Here is an 18,340-nt window from a genome sequence, read left to right on the forward strand (position 1 = left end):
GGTGGTGGAATCGCACAGGATCCGCCGCAGGGAGTGGAGCAGAATCATGGCCGTTAATACGGCCTGTCAGGGAGTAATGGAGCTGCTTAGGGCCCGCCGCAGAGAGTGGAGCAGTGTTGTCCGTTATTGTGGCCTGCCAGGGGGTCCAGACTCGTCGGCCGAAGTTCGGTTGGAGTTGGTGACGGAGCCCGGCTCCCGTAGGAGTCCGGGCGAGGTCTTCCCATAGTGGAATAGAAGATGGAGTCTGGCTTCCATAGGAACCTGGACGAAGTCCACTCGCAGTCGGTCGAGTCGAGGATGAAGTTCGGCTCCCGTAGGAGTCGGGATGAAGTCCTCCTGCAATTAAAGTCAAAGGCGAAGTCCGGCCCCGTAGGAGTCCGGACAAGGCGTACCAGCAGTTGATGTTGAGGACGGAGCCCGGCTCCCGTAGGAGTCTGGACGAAGTCCTCTCGGAGTCGAAGTCGTGGGCGGAGCCCGACTCCCGTAGGAGTCCGGGCGGAGTCCTCTCGGAGTCGAAGTCGTGGCGGAGCCCGGCTCCCGTAGGAGTCCAGGCGGAGTCCTCTCGGAGTCGAAGTCGTGGGCGAAGCCCGGCTCCCGTAGGAGTCTGGCGGAGTCCCCCTGCAATTGAAGTCAGGTACGAAGTCCGGCTCCCGTAGGAGTCCGGACGGAGCTTACCGGTAGTTGAAGTTGGCGACGAAGCCTAGCTCCCGTAGGAGTCCGGGGGAGAGTCCCTCTTGAAGTTGGAGTTGTGGGCGAAGCCCGGCTCCCGTAGGAGTCCGGGCGGAGTCCTCTCGGAGTCGAAGTCGTGGGCGGAGCCCGGCTTCCGTAGGAGTCCGGGCGGAGTCCTCTCGGAGTCGAAGTCGTGGGCGGAGCCCGGCTCCCGTAGGAGTCCGGGCGAAGTCCTCTCGGAGTCGAAGTCGTGGGCAAGCCCGCTCCCGTAGGAGTCCGGGCGGAGTCCCCCTGCAATTGAAGTCAGGTACGAAGTCCGGCTCCCGTAGGAGTCCAGACGGAGCTTACCGGTAGTTGAAGTTGGCAACGAAGCCTGGCTCCCGTAGGAGTCCGGGCGGAGAGTCCCTCTTGAAGTTGGAGTTGTGGGCGGAGCCCGACTCCCGTAGGAGTCCGGGCGGAGTCCTCTCGAGTCGAAGTCGTGGGCGGAGCCCGGCTCCCGTAGGAGTCCGGCGGAGTCCTCTCGGAGTCGAAGTCGTGGGCGAAGCCCGGCTCCCGTAGAGTCCGGACGAAGTCCCCCTGCAATTGAAGTCAGGTACGAAGTCCGGCTCTTGTAGGAGTCCGGACAGAGCTTACCGGTAGTTGAAGTTGGCGACGAAGCCTGACTCCCGTAGGAGTCCGGCGGAGAGTCCCTCTTGAAGTTGGAGTTGTGGGCGGAGCCCGACTCCCGTAGGAGTCCGGCGGAGTCCTCTCGGAGTCGAAGTCGTGGGTGGAATCCGGCTCCCGTAGGAGTCCGGGCGGAGTCCGCAAGGGCTAATCCTATTGAAAACTTCGACTGTGGGTATTTTATACCCAACAATATATATATATATATATATATATATATATATATATATATAGAGAGAGAGAGAGAGAGAGAGAGAGAGAGAGAGAGGAGCACACAAAAGAAAATGTCAGATATTTATGCTATAACAGTCCATTATAATAAAAGATAGCACAGCCATTATATTTTCCATTATATGTTCCAAATAACATAATAATAGGTGGTGGAACCCTAATAATGGCCATTACAACAGCAATAACACCGTTATCTAAAACGGTGATATAAAAAGTACACTGTACAACGGTTGTCATTTTGCTTTCACGATCCCAATCAAGTGGAGCATTCGCACTACGATCTTAAGTACTGGCAAATTCCACTTCAAAAGTGTCAGATGCAACTTCTAGTGGCGGACAGGAAGAACATCAGCTGCATCTTATATTTTCAATATACCACAGATTCCAAATCTGTCAATATTTGATAGCCACTGATATTGATTGATGTTACAATCAAATGGCAGTTTCAGGAGAGCCACTGTCTCAACATCAACAATTATGCGATATTAGGCCAAGCATAAACTTATGCTCGCCTATACTCATCACCGCAGTCGCCAATTGCTTCAAGCAAATCCTTTCCTTTTTGGATACCTCTGTGATTTCGTTTATGTCTTCTTCATCCAGAGCAAGAGAAAATACAGCATTTGTATCCTGAATATGTTCTCCAAGACCAAGTCTAACACCTACCATCGATCCAGCAACCGATTGCTGCTCCCAGAGTCCAACCAAAATAACATACAATAAAAATATCAAGCACTGTAACAGTTGTTGATCCATTATTATAATTCACAACAAATATTGCAATACGATTTCATCATAATTTGATATAATTGGTTTTACCTGATCCAGTATGTATCTAACAGCAACAGTTGGGATTGAGACCCCATGTTTAGAAGCTACCCTCTTCAGTGTCTGAAGCAAAACTTGGAAGAGACTCCATCCACCCCAAGCATCAACCATCTGTCAAAGTTCACAATGAATGACTGGAATATGACTTTGAAACAAATAATGCACATTTGTGTCAAGTGTAAAAAAGCAGCTGATGTATGAAAAAAGCATACCCTTTTATACTTCTGCAGAGATGGTGTATTTAGAGGAGGGCCAGCAAAGGGAATCGACACATTGGTATCTAAAAACTTTTCAGAAAGTAGACCACCCATTACAGTCCCATACCTGCATTTCGAAATCTATCAGCTTTAGTTAATGAGGTGGGTGTGTGTGTGTGAGAGCGAGAGAGAGAGAGAGAGAGAGACGTTATAAGTTTCACTCCTGTAAGCTGACAAAGTTCTGCCATTCTCTGCTGAGGGCGCATGTCTACAACAGAATGTTGTACCTAACATCACCATTTGATTGCACAAACATCTCAGAGCACCAAACAAGACAATTAATCAAATAAAAACAAAGTTAAAAATGATCTATTGTCCTTTCTCTATACTGAGCAGAGGGATTTTCTGAAGGAAATCCATTACCTGATTGCTAACAACTGGGATCCCATTTTCCAGTATTATATGTAATCTTTCAGTATCAAAGTTAGTCAAAGCTATAGTCTTGATTTTACCTGCACGTTTTTCAGTGTTGAAAACTGATTAGATCAGGAGATGCCAGTCTCATTGTAACAAACCTTAAAGAGTTGAAAAAATAACACACTTTTGAAGACAGCAATAGGAGAATAATAATATATTGTCCTTTCTAACCTTCTTCTTTCAGATCAGTTAGGTGTTTTAGGGCATCGAGGTATCCAGGATTGGAATAATCCCACCTGTCTCAAGGAAAGCCATAGCATAACCACTAAGTTGGAATGAACTAAAATGTCACTAAAGAAATGATTTCATAAACTGTACACTACAATAAATCAAAGCACTTACATGTTTTGAAAATTACTAGACAACCAAGTAACCTGTTAAATGCAGTTTTCCTCTAAAAATAAAAAAAAGGAAAAAAACTGTTCACTGCAGAGAACATTTTCTATTATTCTCCTTCAAAGATTAGCTTGAAGAACCCTCATGATCTTTTTGCGCATAGTCCTATCTCTCTCTCTCTCACTCTCATGCATACACAATTTGATCTTTGAAAAGAGATGCATAATGTCAAGAGAAGGTCATGCACTTATTACAGTCAACTGCACCAAAATCTTAAACCCTAAGCTGCTAACCATAATCCACACACAAATATCTTTACAATAGCTTTATTGCTTAATGATGGCATAAAATACCATAACTAAAATACTATAGCATCCTACTGTAAACGATGCTTTAATTACAGATGCACTGATGCAGCATCCTTAATCAAGATACAACCTGGCTTTCTGTAGCAAACGCAAATTTAACCCATGACCTGACTCTAACCAACAGTCATAAAAAATTAAACCTTGCAGACCAAGGACAACCAAAGTAAAACATAAATAAATTATAAAAAAAAACATTTTAGAAGAAAAGGATGCAACAACCAAAAATGCCTCAAGATATGCTGAGGAAAAGGATAAAAAGTGACGGTAAAAGCCCATGATACACTAAAATACATCCTAATCCCCTCCAAAAATAAACAAGAAAAAAGGGGGAAAAGAGGAGAAAGAGGCAATCAAAACACAAAGGGAAAAGTGAAAAGCCTTAAACCAAGACCACAAAATGTCTAAGCATGCAGAAACATGTACACAAATCAGCTTCTCACCAGCAACTAAAGCATAAGAGAACACATCAACTACTCTGAGCAAAAACAATCTGTCTGATGAAATAATTCTATTTCTCAAGAAAAAGCTATCCCGGCAAAAATAAACAAAGCTATAAATGAACAAATCTTCAAAGACATCTTAAAGGCAACAAAGAAAAGGAAAATACAGCAAAAATTGTTTAAATAAACTCTTAAAGGAAGCAAGACTGCAACATTCACCACCTCCACCATTTCCTTATTTAAAGGAAAATGCAGGCAGATAGAACAAAGAATGCCTCACTACTCAATTCCAAAAAATGTAAAGGAAGTGATCCAAAGCTTAGAGTAGCCAACAGAGCATGCAAAGAAGCAACAGCAACAAAAACCCAACAAAATGACGATGGTACAACCTGACAATACAACAAAGATAAGGGGCCCTACTGAGGCTAGCATTTCTGAAGCAAAAGCAGAAACGCATAATAAAGCATTCACGAATTCTTTTTGGGGCTTTTTAGCATGCATATGATGGACAACTATTTCATTTCAGACAAACTTTCAAGTTGCAATCCTTGGGTCCTTATGCATGAGCAACAGAGTAAGAGAAAGTATTTACATCTAGCCAAATCCAGAGCCTACTGCCCTAGTCCATTAAAGACTATAGAGACGTTGTTTCTTCTTTTCCTTTTTTTTTGCTTTCTTTCCTTTTTGAAAAAACTATGATGGAAAGAACTCAACCAAAACCAAGTTGAGGGTGGGATTCAAATTTGGTTCACTCATAACGAATAATCAGTGACTTTACCAACAGAATCAGTTGGCACCCTCATAAGAACAAAAGAAAATTAGGTGCCATTCACAAGGATATTGAAATTTATGGAAGATGTATACAACTTTTTTTGAATATCTTTATTTGGCAAAAGAGGATAACAGCAGCCCTTAAGAATGATAAGATCTTCTGCAAGAAAGTCAAAATACAAGAAAACCTTAGGGTAGTGTTTGGATGCCCTTATTCTAGGTGGAATAAGGGCCTATTTCACTTTATTCCCCCAAACACTAGAAAAAGTGATGGTGGGCCCTGCAGGTTTAGCAATTCCGGTCAACCCTGCATTAATTGCATCTTATTCCCATCTACCCTGATTTACCTATTACATGATGGACCATGGAATAGCTTATTCTAGATCTTTAATGAGTATTAATTGCACCTTATTCGAGATACATGGAATAACACTGCATTAATTACACCTTATTCCCGATAGAATAGCAGATTTCCAACCAAACAGAAATCTGGAATAGGCATGGTGAATAGCTATTCTCTAGGAATTCATATTCCTATTCCAGTAATACAAAAAGGATAACCAAACACTACGTAGAAGAATAGCAGCTCCCTTCTCTCTCTCTCTCACACGCACACAGTCTCATATTTCAGCCTTGTAAGTTAAAGCCAACAAAGCAATTGCAGTCCTTACATCAGCCCATGATCCAACTGCTTAGAATAACCATGCATAAGTGACCAAATAAAAGGAGAGGTAAGGGGATTTCAGCATTCATATGGAATAATACAACAATCTCCCACTTGAAAGCAAATCTCCAATTATCAATTACTCAGTTATCACATTCTTCATGCAGTATTCTCCATTAACCTATGCGATGTTTCTTCTGATAAGAAAGCCTCCTACACATGTGATTCTTTTTTAGCATGAAAAAGCTTTTGTCAACACAAGGTTTTTCTTAGCTTGAAATTTGACTGCTTGCAAGTCACAGAATTCCAAAACTAATCCGATAAAGGGGTATTAGATATCTATATACTTTGTTGTAGAGGGATAAGCTGCATTGATGTTTTTTGCTTTAGCAATCACAATGCACACAATGCTCCTTTAGTCCACTCCAAGCTGACCAAGAGATAACCTTACCCAAACCATCTCATTTTCTGCTTCCAATGAAAATATGCTGTTCTTCTTAGATGATAAGCCAACTATGTCTTGAAACTTTCTCATAAAACTAACTGCAGCAGCACAAATATTTAAAATACACCCAATAGTGGAGTGTGGTTTTTCCCAACCAGCATAGTTGGCATCAACAGAACCACAATCTCCAACAAAAAGCCTCCAAATAACAAGCATAAACTGTCCCCTTCAAATACCGGATCCATTTCATCTATTCTAATGTTCTTGTCCTAGATCACACTTTCAACTTGAAACAACTCAAACTGCATGTCTGATCTTGGACAAATTGTGTCATACATCAAGCTACCACAGCAGAAATATAGGGAACATTCATCATTTCTTTCTTCAAATCTCACCCTTTGGAGAATCTTTTCTGGATGATTGAAGTTTCTGAGTAATGCCGCAGAGATAGGTTTGTGTTTAATCGTGCCACGACTTTCATGAATTTCAGATGTGCACTCAGATTGAGACCAAACCATGCTTGCTACATCTTTGAATGTGTATGCCAAGAACCTTCTTAGCTGTTCCTTTTTTTCAGAAACAAACTAGCAGGCCCAATCATTTGTAGCAAAAGTGCTTAGACATATCAATTTTTAGATGCTTGATATCGTTTAGATCATTGTTGATGGTGAACATATTACCTACATAAAGCAGTAAAGCAGTGAATGCATCATATGACCCTTAAAATAAACACAACGATTAATTCAGTGATGCAGATGGAAGGCCCCATACTTGCCACATCTCAACTTGGGGTGATATTGGAACCAAGAAGGATTTATATATGCAGAAAGAGGTCTTCTAGAGTTACACGTTAGCAAAAGTTAACTGAAACTCAAGAGAATAGCATGGCTGCAGCGAAACCTATGTTTAAACAAGCTTGAAGACCAGTTCCTTGGATTTGTGCTAAGATCTACTAGCATGATGGGATACACCAAACAATCACCCCTACCTATAAGCACTTCATAAAGAATATAAGGTGATACTTCACTCGCAAATGTCTAATAAACTAAGTCCAATTTTTGTATTAAGCCAAATCGAGAAGAGCAAATCCATTGCATGGCAGCCCAAGAGAACTCTGCCAATCAATACATTGAAATTCACGTATGAGATCACTTCCATTGCATTTAGTATCGAGTTGGCTTTCCATCACCAGTTGAATCATCCAAGACAAAGGTCAGGCGAGAGAGGTCTAGACAATTTATTGAAGACATGTCAATGCTGACAAAGGTCCAGATATATAAGAAAATGCCATTCCACAACATATTAATTTAAGAATGATTTTTCCGTTACTTTTACCAAAGTTTCCTTGTTTTTACTTCTAGAAACTCATGCTAGATGAATTTCAAGCCCAAAGAGCTTAGAAATTTATTATACCTTTATTTGTTGATATTATCTCTTTATTTTTAAGGTAAACTGTATCATATGAGAATTACAAAACATCCATTTCATTTAGAAAAATTCTCTCCTATAAAAAACCCTAATTGTACTCAATTTTCAATAAAACACGGAAAATTAAGGAAAGTTTTCTTTGAGATTCATCTCAATTCTTGTGTGGTTTGAGGTTGAAAAAGAGCCCATCCTGTGAGGCCATGGTTTGGGAGAGAACACTATTGAGAGACCTGGAATATTCTATTAGGACCTTGTAAAGACCGGAGATGCAAGGTTGAAGGTCCAACAAGAAGGGTGTGAGGCTTTCTAGTTATCCCTTTAATATTAGTTTCTCTTTTAGTTCTAATTTTTCTCTTCTAATTCTACCTTTTAGTTATTTTCTACTTCTTTTCCTAATAATTCTTGCTTTTAGTTTGATCTTATTTACTTCTAGTTATTATTTTGGTTTTAATTCTGCTTTTTGATGTGCTACTTTGATCTTGTGTGGGCTGAGGATACCCATTGGGTTCCTTGCAATGTTCCTGTTTAGCATTGTTCATGAAACAATATATTTTTCCAGTTCAGGATTTACAAATAATGTCAAAAAAGTACATTTTCAACTAGGACTCCAAATCTGATTTCACAAATTTTGTAACAAAGCCAATTCTTTCTGCTTAAGTTAGAATTTCTAGATCTTTACTAATTATTATTTAATTCCTATTTGCTTTAGAATTCCTAGTTTGGATTGGGACTCCCAGTTGAAGCAGGATTCCTAGTTGAACTAGGACTCATCATCATTTTCAAAAGAAAAAAAAGGATTCTTTTCAAAATACAATTTGTTTTCCCAGTCCTGCCTGCTTTTGAATTCCTAGTTGCTTTTGACATCTGCCCAATTTCTAGCTTGAGTTGCGAGTGTGTTAGAACTTCACTTATTTCATCAAGGTGGTTGGAGGGCTTTTTTGAGTTCCCTGGGGTTATCCCACAACATTTGCATCCTAGCTTGTCAATCACTCACAGGCATTCCGCACCCCATACACAACCAAAATAGGTCCAACCTACTAACATGACTAAAGCTTTAATTACTGGCTGCATCTTGTTTCCATGGGCCATCAACTAGTTGCAACAGGTCAAAGCACGCATCTCTAAGCAAATCACATCAAATCAGATTTAGATTGGACATCTTGTAAATTTTAGAAGCCAGTCGACATCAGACCAATATCAGCAGCCATTGCAGATCTTGAAGCAAGCTGTAGCTGATGGCAACCAGCCACCATCTGATCCCAACCAACAGCATCCCTTCTACAATTAGTTAGCTTTTGTGAACACACCAACGGAACAGATGCTTACTGAGGCCAAAAGTCAAAAAAAACAACTAGAAAGGACTGAAACAATGCCCTAGAGAACCATATGGAATGCATGGAAAAGAATCAAGAAGATACAAGGAGCATCTTTCAGCAAATCATGCAAAAGTTGGAAGCCAGTAGCACTTCAATGGAAATAAGAGCATTAGAGTCACAATAGACCAGAATCAGCATGACAAGGAAGCCGCATGCAAAAAAGGAAGTATAACTTGAGCCCAAGTATTTAATTATCAAGCTAATCAAGTCTTCCAAGAAGATATGATAATGAAGACATACACAACAAGACAAACCTGATGCTTGAAGCAAATGCCTTCAATCAGATGAAGCTTGAAGAAAACACCTTGGCAGTGAATAAGCAGAAGAGTATCATGAAGAAGATATGGTCTTAATGACGGAACAAAGGATCCCAAAGAATGATAGTGACTTGATTCGTGAAGATTTACCAGGTAAAATAGAGGAATATTTGGTATAAATAATTCACATCTTGTTATTCAACCCCCTCAGTCACCATTAGCACCTCCAGGATCAGTCCAATGGAATGCATATATTGAACAAGTTTTCTGAGCCTAGCACATTTCAACTCAACAGGTAAGGATTAACTGAAGAAAAGAAAAATATAAACCCAAATCTACAGATAAAATAAAGCATATCCCAACCATGAAAGAAGATGCATCAAGTGAAATTTGGACAAAAGGGGACCAGATTTGCTGAAGGAGATTGTAGTACATGAACTCTATCCTAATCCAACTCCTTATACAAATATATCTGAAAGCTGTTATATCTTACTTCATGATAGTTTGATGGGAGCCAAATCTTTCAAGCCTAGGGGAATTGATGCAAGCAAGGGACCCCATACTGGCCAATTCTCCAAACACGGGTTGAAAGTAGAACCTTGGATTCAAATGTGGAAAAAGAGATCTTTAAAATGGTAACATGTGTAACAAAACTGCCAAAGTTCAGGAGAATAGCATGGCTACACTGAAAGTGTTGTTTAAATAAGCTTAAAGATTAGTTCCTTGAGATTCATGTTAAGATCTATTGGTGGGTTATGACACACCCTGAACAATAATCAAACTTATAAGCAAGGAAGGCTGAATTGTGCCGAACTGGCTGGTTCGGGTATATAAAACTAGCTAATAGGCGACCGGCATGGTTATAGTGTTCAAAACAAGACAACCCCACTTGGCTATTAAACCACGTGAATCACGCATATCCTCCCTGCCTCAGCTCAGAATCCTTGAGAGAGCACCCACCTCCCACTCACGAACACCACTCCTTCCCCCGGCCACTCGCAAAGTCGCGATTGTCTGCCCCTTGGCACCTGCAATCCAGTAGGTAGCTCTCCTCTCTCTCTCTCTCTCTCTTTGGGTAGGATTAGGGTTTCCCTCGCCCTCCTGTCCTCCCTCTCCCTCTCTTCCTCTCTCCTTTTCTCCTCTCCCCTTCTCTCTCCCATCATTTTCATTTCAAAACAAGGGAGAGTGGAACAACTCTCTTTTTTATTGTCGAATTTGGAACTAAAGTCAGCAAACCATATGCCAACTTCCGTTCAAAGTTTAAAAATTAAAAAAAAAAGCTGCTAAAATGTCCCAACATGACATGGTACACACCTGTATGTACCATGCTAATTGCCAACTGGTATAGGCCTCGGTACCAATTGGGCAATCTTGCTTACAAGCACTTCTTCAAGAAAAAATATAAGGTGACACTTGACTTACAAGTATCCAATAAACACAAATTCCAATTGTTATATCAAGCTGCATTCAAAAGAGAAGTTCAATGCACACCAATCCAAAAGAGAGCTTCACCAACACCGATACAACTAGAATGCACATATGGAACCATTTCCATTGCACCTGCCATTGAGTTAGCTTTCCAATATATCTTGAATCATCCAATATGGAGATCATGTGTTAGTGCTGATGAAGTTTCAGATATTTGCAAAAGCATCATTTTATGACATATTAACTTACGGATAATTTTTTTATTTTACCCAAATTTTACTATTTTGTTCTTCTAGAAGCTTATGTTAAATGAGTTACAAGTCCAAAAGGACTTCGGAAATTATTTTAAACTTTCTTTGATGTTATCTTTTTATGTTTTTTCAGATGAACTATATCCAATAAGGATTAGAAATCACTAGCTTTAGAAAATCTCTCCTATAAATACCCCTTCAATGTACTCAATTCTTCAATCAATCACACAACTAATTAACATTTCTTTAAAGATTCTTCTTACTTGTGTGGAGTGAGGACCCTCAAAAGCCCGCAATGGAACATCTAGATTCCGAGAGGATACTGGTGAGAAGCAAGAAATTTTACCATGACCCTATGAAGACAAGAGGTGAGAGGCTAAAGATCCAGCAAGAAGCAAGATGTGATGCCTTCTAATATCCTTTAATCTTAATTTCGCTTCTTGTTCTAATGTTCTCTTCTAGTTTTAGCTTCTAGTCATTTCCACTTCTTTTCACAATAATTCTTGCTTCAAGTAAATTCTTATTTGCTTCTAGTCATAATTTTGCTTTTAGTCTGTGCTACTTTGATCTCATGTGGGCTAAGGATTCCTAAAAGGTTCCATAACTGCATCATTCACATTTAGTATACTTCATGAAACAATCACTTTTTATGTTAATTCACTATCAGATATGTGTCTAAAACCAGATGATCCTTTCTACATCCTACATATCAAGTTAGGATTTGCCTTGTCCACAAAACTTCAGGTTAAAACTTAGCTTTGCTTCTCCAACTCACCATAGAAGAATGCAATCCTGATAACAAGTTGTTCAAGCTCTAAATTTATATTTCATCCAAAGATAATACAGCTAGAGTACGGTTGTTCCTTTTTACCCATTGTCCTCTTGCTTGATCACATTAACCCCTATATCACTTAATTGTTGCTTTCCACCTGGAAGCTTCACCAACTTCTATATATGTTTTTGGTAAAAAGAAGTGATCTCATATTCCATTGCTTATGTTTCATTATTAGGATAATATAAACAAAGGGAATATCTTAGACTAGGCTTGGGAGACGTAGATGATCTTGTAAACTCTTGTACCGGATGTATTTCAAAGATTTTCCTTACTCTCAAAGACATTTGTTGATGCTCTACTGGTTCTATGCTTTCTTCATGATCAACTACATCATCATAAATATAAGAATGATTTTCTTGGACATGGCGAGAAAGATATCATCTTGGACATTGGCAAAAACAAGCCTCTCGTTGATCTTACTTTCTTCAAACTTCACATTCTTAGGAAAGACATTGCTACTCATAATGATCTTAGCCACCATACTGTCTCTATTATGGTATATGATATCGGACTAAACCACCTAGTTTGGTCGATCTTGTACAGTATCAACCCAAACCAGAATGGCTCATAGTCATAATATGAAATGGGTTGCAAACCAACGCAAAATTGGTCCCAACCAAGCTGAATCCTCACAACCTAGTAGCTCCGGGCAGTTCAGCCCAGTAAGGCCCTGGTTCAAGCCCTATTAACCCCTCCCTCAGTAACTGCGAGAGAAAAGGTCACCACACCCTTAGTGATTCTAATTTTTAGCATATATATTGCATTTCTAATTTTTAGCATAAGCGTTTTACATTTTCAATGCTATACTTAGTTGATTTAACATGTATTATATACTCATACTATTTTTTAGGCATGTTACATAAAAATTAAAATATATTACATTTAAACATAGAAAATAAACTCAAAAAACCCTATTTTCACTCAAAAATAAATAATGGAATTCTAAAACCTTGAAAGCAAAAAAAAAAAGGATTTTTGGGTAACAATATGGTACAATATCAATACTGTGCCTTACCTATCTCCCGCTTGTACCTCGGTCTAGTACCAAGACTATGGACCTTGGTCTCTATCAGCAACTACATATCCAAGGAATGCACAATCCTTGACTTTGCACCAACCTTAAGTTCATTTTCTTTGGCACCAATCATAAGCTTCAAATCCAAATATTATAGGGTGGCTAATATGAATTTTTTTTTTTACACCTTCAAAGAATTTTAGATTCCACCATCCAATGCAAAGCTTGGAATCTACCAATCAAGCAAACAACAACTACATTTGCAGCTGTGGTCTAAAAAGATTTTGCAAGACCTGATTGGAATAGCATGCTTGTAATGCACTTCACAATGATTATAGCATCCATTCGAAAAAAAAACTAGCTATATTGTCCAAGTGTTATAAGGAACATTCTTTATCTTGTGTGTGCAGCTATGTGTAGGCGCCAAATAGTTCCTATCAACTGATTCCCAGTCCGATGCAGGACAGACCTACTGGGAAATCTATATACTCATCTAGAATGGTGCTAATGGAAGAAGAAAGAATTAATGACCCATCTACCTTAATATTCATGCAAAGACTTTTGATCCTTTGTTGGTGCCTCTGGTAGGTCTTGCAAAGGTTCCACGATCTCCATCACATTCCCTATCTTCCATCTCCAAGGGTTCAGATTGTTTCCCTTTTGATGGTTTATATAGATCTTTGGTAACAAGATACTCCAGAAAAAGGCCTTTTCAACAAACTATGAAATTTAGATGACCAAATTTTAATAAGTCAAGCTCTAGACTGATTATTGCAATATGTACCATCTTGGTCTTTTGTAGAATAGAATGAGGGTTCCTCGATTACAAGCACAAATGTGCAATATAGCATCAATTACTTTGCTGTAGGGCCTTTCTATATGTATTTGATGGAAAAATATTTCATTCTATGCAAACTTGCAATGTCTAACCATGAGATGGACACAAGGAGCATTAGCAAGAATGAAAACAAGCATAAATATCTCCATGGTCTTCCCACCCTGCTCCCTCCCCAAAAACCATTTCCCACTCACTTTAAAGAAAATAATAAAAGAAGCCGAAAGACAATTCTTCCTCTACAACATAGCCAAGGCTTGAAAGAGATTCTCGATGAAATCTAACTCCACCACTGAAACACAGCAAATCCTGTTAGGCTTAAGTAGTGCCTGGGCTAGGCAGTACTTCCATGGAATAAACGTTTTAATTATGATTACAAGAGCTAACCCTAATTGATCTTGTAATAGGTCTGCCACACAACAGATGCATTTATTTCACAAGTGATTCATATTGTCAAGTTCACCAATTCTAGAATTCATTGAGATCAAAAGATCTGCAGCAGCCAATATATCCCATAGCAATGGAAATATAAACTAGCAATGCACCCAACAGAAACATTGCATGACCATTGATGAGATTAAGAGGGATGTAAATGGGACAGAAATAAGGCTACCAACAGAATATTTTAGTATTCTTTAGTGGCTCTATACCTATATATTAGACTAATATCTTGTGTTTGATTTAGCCAGAAATTATAGAAACATAATGTAGAGCAACAAGTCATGAAATCTATCTCTCTCCCAGTCGCTGCCCACGACAACTGACAGGTAAGCCCTCTGATGGTTCGATCACTTCGTTCAATCTCCCCCTCCTCTTCATTCAATCGTTTGAGACTCAAGACCTCTGATAAGTCTCATTAGTTTTGCCACCAACATCTCTGGTAAATCCCCCTCCCTCCCTCGAAACTCTAGGTAACCCTAGGCATGGTTTTCAAGAACCAGCAGGTTCGCCCACCGTCGAGCTCAAAACTTAGCTTTCCTCTCCAGTCCTCTCCCTCCCCGGGGTTCCAATATGCTGCAATTCAGAACGGTACAGATCTAGCACACCTATCACCTATCAGTACCTTTTCTTCCGACATTGGTTGGTCATAACACTAGTACATTAATCATGTTATAGCTATGGCTATTGGGTATTAAGTACTAAGTTGGGTGCATTAACTTTTAGTTGTTATTGTTATTACTTATTAGTATTTATATTGTTGTTATTTTATTGTATTAGATATATCTCATTTGTTCATTAAAATTTAAAAATTAATAATTGCCTATGTGCCCTGCACATCACATTATATAGCCCCTTGACCACCTATGTAGATACTTTTTAAGACACTAGTGTAAAGTATCATCATGCACTCCACCATTTCACATGACATACAAATACAATACAATGGCCACATGATCAAAACACATCCTTTAGACATTAGGAATACATGTTGACTTAGTATACTTAATATAGCCTTGCATGAATCAAGCAATACATAAGATAACCCATGGTGCATAGAGATCTAATTGACACTTACAAATTCAGACTCTTCTATATATTTTTTTTGTAAGATTTTCTTGGCTTTGAAAAGCTATTTTGACATTGTTATGTATTTGAAAATTTCTAACATGCTGTAGTAAGTGTTTTCTCATTGATTTTGTCACTAATAAAATTCAACTTGCAGAGGATTCATAGCATGAGGTGCTTACAAAACCCAAATACATTTTGAGGCTCAAAATATATTTAATTATCATTATACAACTACCAAAGTTGACTAGATTGAGGAGACAATATATATCCACCAAGAAGGATGTGCATATATCAGCAAATATGCACCTCATCTATTTTATCATTAACAAAATTCAATTTGTAGAGGATTCACAATGTGAAGTGCTTATAAAAGTCAAACATATATTTGAGGCTCAAAGCATATTTAATCACCATTATATAACTACCAAAGTTGGCTAGATTGAGGAGATGATATACATATACTGAGAAGGATGTGCATATATCAACAACTATGCAACAACCATCAACACAGTGTGTGAACCATATAAAACTTTGATTAATACAAGCAAAACATGTAACACTTAGAACCTTGCATCTTATCTCTATCTTATATGATGCAATTGAAGCATCCATGCTACATTATCTCAATATATGTGAAGCCTGCAAAAACATCTACAGCAAGTAACATTGGTTCTTCACAACAATTTGGAATCAACTAGCCTTGGTGCAAACCATCTATCTGACTACCTTCCTAACACAAGCATTCACTCTATGCTTTGGATACACAACAGCATACTGTCTCATTTTCAGAAGTTGCAAGAGAAACCTATGAAATAATTCATATATTAAAAAGAAAAGGAAACCATGAAAAGAAGATTTTGGGTCCATATCAAGTGAACTAGCTGGCCCAAATATATTGCAGATTACAAAGAAGCTAAGCATACAATGGCATACTTTTGCACCACAGAGCAAACCAAATTGTGGACCTATAAAAATGTGAATTGAATTCACATGCAAGTGGCAGATTCTGTATGCATGATTATACAGTGAAAGTGACAGCCTTATGGTTCATGAAAGAGAAGGAAAGAGAAACTGATGGCTGGTAACTATCAATATTCTGCTTTCAGAGGTTGTTCTGCATAAGCACACAAGGCATCATGCACCAATTCACATCCAAATATCACAAAATACTGATATCAGCACTTCTCAACTTCAAGAGATGCTAAAGGTGCAAGAGAATACCAATGAAACTGAAGCATGTCCAGTGAAGCAACATCCATCCTCTTCCGTGATATGTTGATATTCTCCTGAACATAGCTGCCTGTCATCTTAACTGGAGGTGGCACCCACTTTGTAAGGCTGCAGCACATGATTTTTGAAGTAAGTCTAAACATGGTCAGCATGCAAGAATCTACTGCTCACGCATAGGCATGGGATCTCTTGGAGACTCACAACAACCAGGTATTGCATTAGTGGATTGGATAATGAGAAATTTACTTGATATGGTGCAAATAGCCCAGGCATGGTTGCATAATTGTCAGTGAGGCTGTGAGCAACACTTCATATAATTACGGAGACTTTTTTGTTTAATACATATCTTTCAAGCCCGCCATTTAAAAGTCAAAAAAAATAAATATATCTATTTAAAAGTTTACATACTAAAAAGTCAGATGGGACAATCTGGAATTACATGCATGCACGCACCCATGCAGAGCAGCAGAGTGGTATTTGGAAAATAATGTTTTGGTTATCCAAGCTCATTCAGCATTCAGCATATTCAATTATAAAGTATAACAACCCAGAAATTACTCAGAAGTTAAGAAACATCTTTATGCGAGTGAGCAGGCAAGACATGATGGGGAACAGAACTATGCTATAACTAGGTACCATTTGATTTGGCTATATAGCGCAAACGTCAGTCAGTAGGTGTGAAATTTAACTAACTCCAAAGTATCCTGCAGTTTATAACACTTTAATCTCTATAAAAATGATAAACAGGAAGAATGCAAGTCCCAACTCACCCCTTAACTTCTTCAAGCGACTCTGGTGAGCGCTCCCGGCGGACTCTGTTGATGAAAATACCATACAAGTCCTCCGCAGGTCCATCTGCGAAGCCAAAGCACTCAAAATTCAGTTCCACTTATAATCTCCACTGCAGAATGCACAAAACAAGCACATTGACCAGAATTCTTCGCTTACATATCTCTCATTCTATTCAATTAGTTCAGCACCCCACATATATTAATATTCAAATTTTGTAAAACAACGGGAACAAAAATCACATGACGACTAAGGAAAAAAAATGCCTAGTGAAAATTGAGATTTTTTTTTGGTTGCCCGCCTCAATAAAAGAAAAGATGGGGAGTTCCGGAATTAGGAGTCAAGGTTTCAGAACTTCTAATTGGAAAAAAGGGGAAAAGCGGTATACAGTGATCGGCCATGTCGAAGGTGGTGAGGCCAGCGTCCGCGTGGCGGAGCATGGCCTCGACGGCGGCGTCGCGGTCAATCCGCCCCCACCCGCCGCTTGTCTGCCACATCCCGTTCAGCACCCGGCATATGGTCAGCGAGTCGCGGCCGTTATTCACCGTCGCCACCCGCGCACTCCTCTTCTCCTCCTCCGTCACCGTGGCGCACCGGACCGGTAGCGGATGCCGCCGGCGACCAGCCGCCGGCGATGCTGGGGTGGGATTGCGGCAGAGGAGGAGGCGGGGATGGTAGGCCGCACACAAAGCCGACATCGCTTCACAGCGGAGGAGAGGAAGAGAAGAGGAATAGATAAGATAAAAAGATTTGGCGCCCTGTTCCATGCAGCAGTCATTAAAATAAGTAAGTAAATAAATTATAAAAAAATTGAGATTAAAAGTAAATTATGCTTACCTCTTTATTTTGCAATAGGAATCTGAATTGGTATGGATTGGAATAGAGATCGGAATAACTCTATCTCTCTGAAATAAAAATTAGAATGACTATAAATGGGCAATGGGCTGGATCATCTATTATATTGTTTGGTCCAGCACAAAATGGGTCATGCGAGGCATGGCCTGTTCGCTATACTAACAGGCCAGGCTAGGCTGAGAAAATGCGGCCCGTGACCCGAGCCCGACATGGCCCATAAGGGTCTGGACTGACATGGCCCACGGACCAGGCACGGCTCGACACGGTCCAAGCTTGATCCTATTCTTTTTTTGAATTTAAAAAATATAATTTTTTTATAAATTATAAAAGAGTTAAACAGTAAAATTAAAAATAAATTTAAGATTTTTTTTGTAAAAATAAAAATCATCTTATAATGATAGGGGGTTTGCCGTGAACCCTTAGTAATTTATTAATAATAATCA

The 18,340-nt window shown here is 39.4% G+C and overlaps 1 protein-coding gene across 1 annotated transcript; it reads right to left on the reverse strand.

Annotated features, from left to right (window-relative positions):
* Window positions 1–1,898: 1,898 nt before the first annotated feature.
* Window positions 1,899–17,795, reverse strand: LOC105061388 (flagellar radial spoke protein 5). Its single transcript, XM_010945412.3, is given in 10 exon segments — window positions 1,899–2,127; window positions 2,130–2,250; window positions 2,383–2,502; window positions 2,604–2,715; window positions 2,796–2,875; window positions 3,012–3,100; window positions 3,237–3,301; window positions 16,245–16,361; window positions 17,024–17,108; window positions 17,431–17,795. Coding segments are annotated over 10 exon segments (1,161 nt in total). The 5' UTR covers window positions 17,741–17,795; the 3' UTR covers window positions 1,899–2,065.
* Window positions 17,796–18,340: the final 545 nt, after the last annotated feature.

Source organism: Elaeis guineensis, chromosome 7 (genome assembly GCF_000442705.2).
Source record: "Elaeis guineensis isolate ETL-2024a chromosome 7, EG11, whole genome shotgun sequence".
Taxonomy (NCBI): domain Eukaryota; kingdom Viridiplantae; phylum Streptophyta; class Magnoliopsida; order Arecales; family Arecaceae; genus Elaeis; species Elaeis guineensis.